At 41.5% G+C, this 10,997-nt stretch overlaps 1 protein-coding gene across 1 annotated transcript; it reads left to right on the top strand.

Moving 5' to 3' along the window:
* The first annotated feature begins 7,050 nt into the window (after positions 1–7,050).
* On the top strand, positions 7,051–10,748 carry LOC120037008 (transcription factor COE1-A-like). The gene is made up of 6 exons (XM_038983238.1): positions 7,051–7,194; positions 7,988–8,144; positions 8,885–8,948; positions 9,866–9,921; positions 10,436–10,509; positions 10,664–10,748. Exons 1-6 carry the CDS (start codon positions 7,061–7,063, stop codon positions 10,746–10,748), a joined length of 570 nt encoding a protein of 189 aa, XP_038839166.1. The 5' UTR covers positions 7,051–7,060.
* The last annotated feature ends 249 nt before the right edge of the window (positions 10,749–10,997 follow it).

A 10,997-nucleotide genomic window follows, 5' to 3' on the forward strand; every position in this document is an offset into this window, starting at 1 on the left:
TATTAGTAAATCTAGTGGAGAGAAGGTCCTGTCCTGTGAGTGTAGGACAACTCTATTAGTAAATCTACTGGAGAGAAGGTCCTGTCCTGTGAGTGTAGGACAACTCTATTAGTAAATCTACTGGAGAGAAGGTCCTGTCCTGTGAATGTAGGACAACTCTATTAGTAAATCTACTGGAGAGAAGGTCCTGTCCTGTGAGTGTAGGACAACTCTATTAGTAAATCTAGTGGAGAGAAGGTCCTGTCCTGTGAGTGTAGGACAACTCTATTAGTAAATCTACTGGAGAGAAGGTCCTGTCCTCTGAGTGTAGGACAACTCTATTAGTAAATCTAGTGGAGAGAAGGTCCTGTCCTGTGAGTGTAGGACAACTCTATTAGTAAATCTACTGGAGAGAAGGTCCTGTCCTGTGAGTGTATGACAACTCTATTAGTAAATCTACTGGAGAGAAGGTCCTGTGAGTGTAGGACAACTCTATTAGTAAATCTAGTGGAGAGAAGGTCCTGTCCTGTGAGTGTAGGACAACTCTATTAGTAAATCTAGTGGAGAGAAGGTCCTGTCCTGTGAGTGTAGGACAACTCTATTAGTAAATCTACTGGAGAGAAGGTCCTGTCCTGTGAGTGTAGGACAACTCTATTAGTAAATCTACTGGAGAGAAGGTCCTGTCCTGTGAGTGTAGGACAACTCTATTAGTAAATCTAGTGGAGAGAAGGTCCTGTCCTGTGAATGTAGGACAACTCTATTAGTAAATCTACTGGAGAGAAGGTCCTGTCCTGTGAGTGTAGGACAACTCTATTAGTATATCTAGTTGAGAGAAGGTCCTGTCCTGTGAATGTAGGACAACTCTATTAGTAAATCTACTGGTGAGAAGGTCCTGTCCTGTGAGTATAGGACAACTCTATTAGTAAATCTAGTGGAGAGAAGGTCCTGTCCTGTGAATGTAGGACAACTATATTAGTAAATCCACTGAAGAGAAGGTCCTGTCCTGTGAGTGTGTACTACTGACCCTTTGTCACACTGGGCTGTTACTCTGGCTCCAAACTCCACCCCCACTGTGAGGTCACACCTGCGATTCATCACTTCTCCAGGGGAGCCACAGGATATCCCTGGACAATGTGTAAAACCTCAATTGTCACATCGAGTCATTTTCATAATATGGCTGCATTTACACAGGCAGCCTAATGCAGATCAGCTCTTTTGCCAATAATTGGACATAAGATCAAATGTGGGCTGCTTGAAAAAACACAGTCTTAGTGACACATAGAATGGATAGTCATGTAAATGACATACTCTGGCAGGTGTATTCCACATTGCTCCAAGTGTCACCGAGACAAGTGATAGTCATCGCAAGACCGACATAACCAACGTCACACTCAAACACGATCTTCAGCAACTGCCAGGAAATACTATTGGGTAATGTAGTCTCCTGACAGGCTCATGTGGCTCCCTCCTTTGGGTTTGGAACATTGGGCTAAATGGGATTGGGCTAAAAGAGAATTTGTTGCTCAACATTCACTTTGGTAAAAAGAATAATATATATAATAAAGCATTGCATGTATCTATATTCGCTTTTGCGCAGTGGCATACAGTTGAGCAGACACGTTTAGCAGGGTCTGGGGAAGAAAATGTGCCTTTTATAAATGCATTTCATGCAATTCTCCGTCATTTATACGATAGAAGACATTAGCAGAATATTGTTTAATAGCATAAAATGGCAAAATGCTTCTGGGCAACTTACTATTCAGATAGGATGCATTTTATTGAATTTTTGTTTAGTTTTTTCGTATTTATAATTATCTGTTCTACAATTATTGTATATCATTTTTAGTATTGTAGGCCTATTTATTGATCTAAACCAATTCTTTAAATCTGCTAAATGTGTTTCATTTAATTCTGTTGAGACATTTTTGTTGGCTAAATTAAGTTTGGTCGGCCTTTAATTGTGTGCTCCATATTTAGTTTAAGATAGGTTATAAGTAGGCCTTTTGTCAAATAAATGTAATGAGTCTATTGCTGTCATTTGTTTGGTATGGTAGGCACTCGTTTCTCTTGGTAACTGCTGCAATACAGCCTGTTCAAACTTCTGTGAAGGTTTAAACCAGGTCGCAAGTGTTTTCTTTCATTTTCATTTTTTCATACAACTGTATTGTTGTGTTTGCCACGATATAATAAAATGCTTGTATTTTCCATATTAACAATGGATTGACTTACTTTGATATTATTGATATTGATATTAGTTTAGAACATGTTGTGAAGGTGGGGTGTGGCTATTACCCTATTATACTGCTGGCCTGTGATATGAAGGCAGGGCACACCAGTGCTCCCACTGACTCTTACAGTTGAATTTGAGGTGAGGAATAATGTTTTAGGCCTACCATAGTTACTCCTATAATCTAACAATATAATGCTTATCTTTATAAAAAATATTCTGATCGAAAAAATAACGAATTAGCCTCCTTCTGTCCCCTATATTTGTATAGCAGACGCAGTAGCCATCTGACATGAAGAAATGCATGTCGGTGTCATAGCATGCCGCAGGCATATCTCTATCTCGCGCTCACTCTGGGCCTCGGCTTAAGCTAATCTTCTCTTCGTTTATATTTATTTGTTTAATATTTATATCATACAGTGGACGCCTAAATGCCCTGTTGCATTTAGTGCTTAAATCTCTGACAGCTGGGCCGTGAGGTGGACATTTGTTGTTTAAGTAAAGTAAAAACCAATAGAACAATAGGCTATACAGTTTTGCATATCCTACACATCGAAACACAATGAATAAATGTGGCTCATTTCGCCAATATCCCTATTTTATTGACGCTCTGGCCGCGTGGTTGGACGCCCTAATGGGTTTCGCACCAAATGAAAATGGATGACAGGTACATTTCTCAAATGCCTGATGATATTAACATTTTCTCCCAGTCCCTTGTCCAGTCCAAATTTTCAGAACGGAAACCCTGATATTTGGTATAGGTTTTCCAAACGAAAACTCTTGCCAATAGTGTATATATATATATATATATATATGTTTGGTGTGCATTTGGAAAGTATTCAGACCCCTTTACTTTTCCACATTTTGATACGTTACAACCTTGTTCTAAAATGTATTAAATACATGTTCCTCCTCATCAATCTACACACAATACCCCAGAACGACAAAGCAAAAAACAGGTTTTTAGAAATGTTTGCAAATGCATTAAAAATTAAAAACAGAAATACCTTATTTACATAAGTATTCAGACCCTTTGCTATGAGACTCTAAATTGAGCTCAGGTGCATCCTGTTTCCATTGATCATCCTTGAGATGTTTCTACAACTTGATTGGAATCAACCTGTGGTAAATTCAATTGATTGGACATGATTTGAAGCTCCCGAGTGGTGCAGCGTTCTAAGGCACTGCATCTCAAATCCAGGCTGTATCACATGATTGGGAGTCCCATAGGGCGGCGCACAATTGGCTCAGCATCGTCCGTGTCTGTCCAGGATAGGCTGTCATTATAAATAAGAATTTGTTCTTAACTGACTTGCCTATTTAAATAAAGGTTAAAATATGTATGCCCTCGGGCCTCTTGCCTAAGCACTCCCTAAGTGCCTTCCCCTTCCCCCCTGGGAACAAATGAAACAGAATAATTATTAACAATTTCACAAACACTTTACAACAAAACTGAGTAAACTAACTCAGGCCACTAAAGAAACTTTGACAAAGCAACAAACACAGAACATATCAAAGCTGCTACCAACAACAACTAACACATTACATACCACACTTTCTGTTAAACAACCAACACTATATCATAATCTAATTCTCCAGCAAGGATCTCAGCCTGCCTATCATCTCTCTCTCTCTCTAATCTCTCTCTAATGATTTCTCCAAAATATTCAATCTCTCTCTCTCTAATCATTTCTCTTTCTCTCCTGAACAGAACACTGGCTTTATATCTTCAGGTGGCAATGGTGATTAGAGTCAGCTGCTTCTTGACGAGGGGGCGAGGTCAGCTCCAATCATCAATTAGCCTGGGGTCGACCAATCAGCTGGTTGGGGAGGCTTCCAGGAAGCCATCTCCTGAAACACACACACTCAAATACAAAACAGAAACTGGGGAACGTAACATATATATATATATCATTTGGAAAGGCACACACCTACCTATGTAAGGTCCCACAGTTGACAGTGCATGTCATAGAAAAAACCAAGCCATGAGGTTGAAGGACTTGTCTGTAGAGCTCTGAGACAGGATTGTGTTGAGACACGGGATTGGGGAAGGGTTCCAAAAAATGACTGCAGCCTCCATCATTCTTAAATGGAAGAAGTTTGGAACCACCAAGACTCTTTCTAGAGCTAGCCGCCCGGCCAAACTGAGCAATCGGGGAAGAAGATAATTTGTCAGGGAGCTGACCAAGAACCCGATGGTCACTCTGACAGAGCTCCAGAGTTTCTCTGTGGAGATTGGAGAAGCTTCCAGAAGGACAACCATCTATGCAGCACTCCACCAATCAGGCCTTTATGATAGAGTGGCCAGATGGAAGCCACTCCTAAAAGACACATGACAGCCCGCTTGGAGTTTGCCAAAAGGCACCTAAAGGACTCTCACACCATGAGAAACAATATTCTCTGGTCTGATGAAACCAAGATTGAATTCTTTGGCCTGAATATCAAGCGTCACCTCTGGAGAAAAGCTGGCACCATCCCTACAGTGAAGCATGGTGGTGGCAGCATCAAGCTGTGGGTATACTTTGCAGCGGCAGGGACTGGTGGACTAATCAGGATCGAGGGAAAGATGAACAGAGCGAAGTATGTAGAGATCTTTGATGAAAACTTGCTCCAGAGCGCTCAGGACCTCAGACTGGGGTGAAGGTTTTACCTTCCAGCAGGACAACGACGCTAAGCACACAGCCAAGACAAAGCAGAAGTGGCTTCGGGACCAGTCTCTGCATGTCCTTGAGTGGCCCAGCCAGAGCCCGGACTTGAACCCGATCGAACATTTCTGGAGAGACCTGAAAATATCTGTGCAGCAATGCTCCCCATCCAACCTGACAGAGCTTGAGAGGATCTGCAGAGAAGAATGGGAGAAAATCCCCAAGTACATGTGTGCCAATCTTTTAAGGTCATACCCAAGAAGACTCAAGGCTGTAATCGCTGCTAAAGGTGCTTCATCAAAGTACTGAGTAAAGGGTCTGAATACTTATGTAAATGTGATATTTCCTTTTTTTCTTTTGAATAAATTTGCACAAAAAAAATCATCTGTTTTTGCTTTGTCATTATGGGGTATTGAGTGTTGATTGAAGAGGCGGGAAAAAAAACATTTAATACATTTTAGAATAAGGCTGTAACGTAACAAAATGTTGAAAAATTAAAGGGGTCTAAATACTTTCCCGAATGCACTGTACATATAGTGTAGGCTATAGTAGGCTACACAATAAACTGTCCAGTGACACTGACTAACCCAATGATGAAAATGCAGCAATTTGTGGAAGGCAAACTGACTGCCACAACCAACCATAGAAATATAATCCATAGATGGCATTCAAGTCAGGGCTGGCAGACATTGCTGGGGTACCCATTTTAACAGTAAAAGAGCTGGGGTTAGAGGTTGGATTGTATATATGTCCACAACAAAACAAGCTATTTTTGGCGTGCGTGATGCCCAAATGTTGGTCTTCCCAACTGTAAGTGCTTGTGATAAAACTTAATCTAGAAGCTACAGATCTTCTGTATTTTAACTAGGCAAGCCAGTTAAGAACAATTTCTTACTTACAATGACTGTCCACCCCAGCCAAACGACACTGGGCCTATTGTGCACCGCCCTATGGGACTCCCAAGCACGGCCAGATGTGATACAGCCAGGATTCGAACCAGGGACTGTAGTGACACCTCTTGCACTGAGATGCAGTTCCTTAAACTGCTGCGCCACTCGGGAGCTACATGTTTAGACAGAAGTAAAACGTTTAAGGGAAAAAGTTGGGGTTTTTTGCCTAATTTTGGCCAAAGTATTTCCATGTATCAGTGGGTGCTTCCCCGGCTATGGTGAGAGGAGTAGAGTATCTGTCTATAGACAAAGTAGAGGTAGTGATTTTCTCTGGTTGGGAATGAGACATTAGATGGCAGTATTGCATTAAAAAAGTGTGCGTGTGTGTGTGTCTGAGAGAGAGCGAGAGAGAGATGTCAAATCACAAGGCATGCCCATTGATCACGCACCCACACGCACCCACACACACACACTGGTTAAGTGGTTGGGGCGGGACTGTGTGTGCGTATTAGGCTGGGGATGCAACATGACTGAGTTGAGGACCATCGATAGATGATGATCAACGACCCCTGCACGCACTGTGTTTGGGGGCGTTACCCTCCACTTCACCAGACACGCCCGCTTCCCTTTGAGCTGAGTTCACTGGTATTCGTTTTGCCGGAGACCTTCAGAAGTGATTCCGTTGACAAGAAAATACCGATATACCGCAAATCACTCCCGAAAGGACAGGAGCAACGAACGGATCAATCGCCTGGTGGAGGTTTTTCCTCTTCGGTGGGACTTCCTTGCTTCCGTCTCCTCGCGCGCTCCTTTTATCTGAGAACTAAAGAGATTTCTGAAAAAAATAAACAACAGTAGGCTAGAGGAAGAAAGAACACTTGTTTGATTGGTTGATGCCTGTTTGTCTTCTCTAAAATATTGTCTCTTTCTTGAAGTGACGTTTAATGATTTCTGGCAGCGCTCCTTGAACCAGAAGACACACAGCGCCTCTCATCCTCTTGGCGCCCCCTCGTCACTTTCACCTGATGGTCCAGGAGCACTTATCTTCATCACAAGAGTTGTTGACGCACAGGTCACTAACCTCTGGATGTTGACAGCTCCTTTTCCCCGTCCACGAGCAGACCCTCATATCCTTCATATTTTTCTCTTTCTCTCGTTACTGAGAGAAAAGTAAAAAAATAAGTGATAAACATTACGCCTAACCATCTCTATCGCCGTCGGTGTGATCAAAAGCCACGCGGAAGGAAGGAAAAGGAAACGATAAAGAGAGGGAGCGAGAGGGAAATAGTGAGTGACGGGAGGAGGAACCGTGAGTTTTGATGTTTGGGATCCAGGAGAACATCCAGAGGAGCGGAAATATTATGAAGGAAGAGCCCATGGTGGCCGGGATGAACGCGGTGCGGAGCTGGATGCAGGGCGCCGGGCTGCTGGACGTCAACACAGCCGCCCAGAGGTAAGCCCGACGTGGCTAGCCGGTCAGCACTGGCCCCGGGGAATGGAGAGGAGATGGATCTCTACCCCAGCCCTGTTATCTGAGACGGACCACATGTGTTTAGGGACAGGATTGCGCTCTCAATGGACTGCTGGTTTTCTTTTCTAGGCATATAGCCTAATATTGACTTGGGATATTTTATTACAGCTTTTGCATGCAGGCTTTATGTCTGTGATTGAAGCTAGGCTATAGCATAGCCTACATAATGTTTTTATTTCTGTTTTCTGTAGGCTATTAGCCTATTAATTAAATCAAAATAAACATTATATCCAAAGGATTTAAACATGTCAGACACAGGCCTAGTTGTACAGGATAGTTATTAGCACTGAGTTATTTATAATGAAACGTCAATAATTATAACGCAGTAAAACAATAATACAACCACTATTTTTGAGCCAGGTTGATTATTACAGTCGACAAAACGATCGCCCATCTAACATAGGTTATCCATGTAACGTTAGCGACCAAATCCAAACAATTCATATAGGCTAAGGCTATACTTTGACAATTTGTAAATATATGTTTTGACCCATAACTGTTTTCAGAAATTTGCAATTGACGTTTCAATGACGTTTCAGTCTGAATTTATTTAAAAAATTGGTTAAAATGTAAGATAAAAATCAAGATATATTGACGATTTCGGTGACCAGAACATTAGTGTTTTACTCTTTTACTTCAAATTTTTTGTGAACGAATTCAGTGGCATCCATGTGAAAGTTGTGCTAACGGGGCTTGGTGCTACTTGTATCCGCAGCGGCATGGCTCTGGCCCGGGCACATTTCGAGAAGCAACCGCCCTCCAACCTCCGCAAATCCAACTTCTTCCACTTTGTGCTGGCTCTGTACGACAGACAAGGGCAGCCGGTGGAGATAGAGAGAACCAGCTTCGTCGGATTTGTTGAAAAGGAAAAAGTGAGATTTCCCAAAACATTATACATTGCTTTGACATCTGCAGCAGTTTATTTACATACATGAGCCTTATTAATATATTGCTTAATTTACTGCTACATTAACAATACAAATGTTGTCTTACAATAATTGATATAGATATGGATTAGAGTTTTTCTTATATTAGTTTGGACCACATGGAAGGATTCCGCTGTCCAAGCTGTTATATTCGATACTTTATGTTGTATTTATTATTCAAATCCCTGGGCGCATCGATCATGTGCTCATATTCCATCGTTTTAAAGCGAAATTGTAGCATAATTTATAGCTATTGACAATATTACAGCACTAACTGTTTTGAATTATTTATGCAAGTTTGCAAGTGTCACCAGTCAACTCTTCAGACATGCAATTTTCTTCTAGTAGGCTATTGTTGCAGTATTAAAATATAATGTATTTGGTTAAAAACAAATATAATGTATTAGTATAGTATTATAAGCCAGAGTTCTCTAGCCTACCAATAGTAATTTCACTTTTATATGGCACTAAGGCACTGAAGTCATTCCCATCAGTTCTGTTTATCATGGGACGTTTTTTGAAAATTATTGACATATCGTTTTTTAAAGTTATTATATCGTTTCTGATATTGATATTGAAATACATATTTGTTACATTTAAAGATAATGTTTTGGTCTTTTGTAAATCTGTGTGTGTTGTGGGTTTTGCTCTTCGTGACTTGACTGAGTGTGTGTGTGTGTTGGCAGGAAACGCCAGGGGAAAAGACCAACAATGGGATACAGTACAGGTTACAGCTCCTATACAGCAATGGTACGGTCAGCATACACACACACACACACACACACACACACACACAATTAATTTGAATAAAATATATGGGATTAAAAAAATGACAGTAAATGTTTTATTGATATATGAAAATAACACAGATTGTTACTATTATTCAAATCATTAATTTAATGTAAGTAATAGTATTAGCCTAGTAATGCTATAATTTTTGAATATCTACTTTTTACAAATAGTTTATTCAACAGCCTATGTCATGTATAGTTGGACCTTATGTATGTGGCTCTACGAACAATGGCCTTCTATCTGTTTTAACATGAACCAATCCAGAATATTGTATTTGAATTGAAACTGAAACTAGGTCTATGTTTCTGAGCACATCGCAAACACTAACAGCATACAGTACATACAATGAGTACAAAATATTCAGAACACCTGATCTTTCCATGACAGACTGACCAGGTCAATCCAGAGGAAAGCTATGATCCCTTATTGATGTCAATTGTTAAATCCACTTCAATCAGTGTAGATGAACGGGAGGAGACAGGTTAAAGAAGGATTTTCCTAATGTTTGGTATACTCAGTGTATAGGCTAACTATCTTTGTCTCTCCAACATCTCTCTTTACTGTATATCTCTCTCTTTACGGTATATCTCTCTCTTTACTGTATATCTCTCTCTTTACTGTATATCTCTCTCTTTACTGTATATCTCTCTCTTTACTGTATATCTCTCTCTTTACTGTATATCTCTCTCTTTACTGTATATCTCTCTCTTTACGGTATATCTCTCTCTTTACGGTATATCTCTCTCTTTACGGTATATCTCTCTCTTTACAGTATATCTCTCTCTTTACTGTATATCTCTCTCTTTACGGTATATCTCTCTCTTTACTGTATATCTCTCTCTTTACGGTATTTCTCTCTCTCTCTCTGTCTATAGGTATCAGGACAGAACAGGACTTTTACGTGCGCCTCATCGATTCCATGACCAAACAGGTACCATCTCTTTCATGAAATGTGATAGTGCGTGTGTGTGTGTGTGTGTGTGTGTGTGTGTGTGTGCGTGTGTGCGTGTGTGTGTGTGTGTGTGTGTGTGTGTGTGTGTGTGTGTGTGTGTGTGTGTGTGTGTGTGTGTGTGTGTGTGTGTGTGTGTGTTTGTAAATGACTCACAGGTGTGGTTGGCGAGAGGTGAAACTGGACTGTGGATGTTGGAAGAGGTGCTGAAAGGGCCAGAAGGCGCACTATACTACAGTCTGGCAGACCAACTGCTCACACACGTTATATATCTCATGCTACCAGATGAAAACCATTTTGTGTGAGGTTGTAAAGAAGAATCACCACGAGGCAAACTGTTTTATTAACAAACATCTCTGCCCCCCCCCCCCCCTCTATCTCACTCTCCGTCTCCGTCTCCGTCTCCCTCTCCCTCTCCCTCTCCGTCTCCGTCTCCGTCTCCGTCTCCGTCTCCGTCTCCCTCTCCCTCTCTCCCTCTCCCTCTCTCTGTCTCCAGGCGATCATCTATGAGGGACAGGATAAGAACCCTGAGATGTGTCGGGTTCTACTGACTCACGAGATTATGTGCAGGTAAGACGGATAATATGTGTTGAGAGAGAGAGGGAGACGAAAGAAAGAGGGAAAGAAAGAGAGAGAGAAAGAAAGGGAGAGAGAGAGAGAGAAAGAGAGAGAGGGATTATGCAAACATATATTCTCAGTGTGTGTTTGTCTCCCCTGGGTACAGTCAGATGATCGGTTTATTCAGAAACGGCTCGTCAGTCTGCTTCCCCCTCCCCCTCTACCCAAAATGCAACTCTCCCCAGGTATAGTGGGACCACAGCATGACCCAGTTCTGAGAGAGAGAGGGAGAGATTGGGGTTACGGAGAGTCAGAAGATGGGAGAAGGAGAGGAGCGAGAGAGAACGAGATATACAAAGTATATTGACACCCCTTCAAATTAGTGTATTCGCCTATTTCAAGCACACAGCCATGCAATCTCCATAGACAAACATTGGCAATAAAATGGCTTTACTGAAGAGCTCAGTGACTTTCAACGTGGCACTGTCATAGGATGTCAC

The sequence above is a fragment of the Salvelinus namaycush genome, unplaced genomic scaffold, assembly GCF_016432855.1.
Source record: "Salvelinus namaycush isolate Seneca unplaced genomic scaffold, SaNama_1.0 Scaffold1541, whole genome shotgun sequence".
Lineage (NCBI taxonomy): Eukaryota > Metazoa > Chordata > Actinopteri > Salmoniformes > Salmonidae > Salvelinus > Salvelinus namaycush.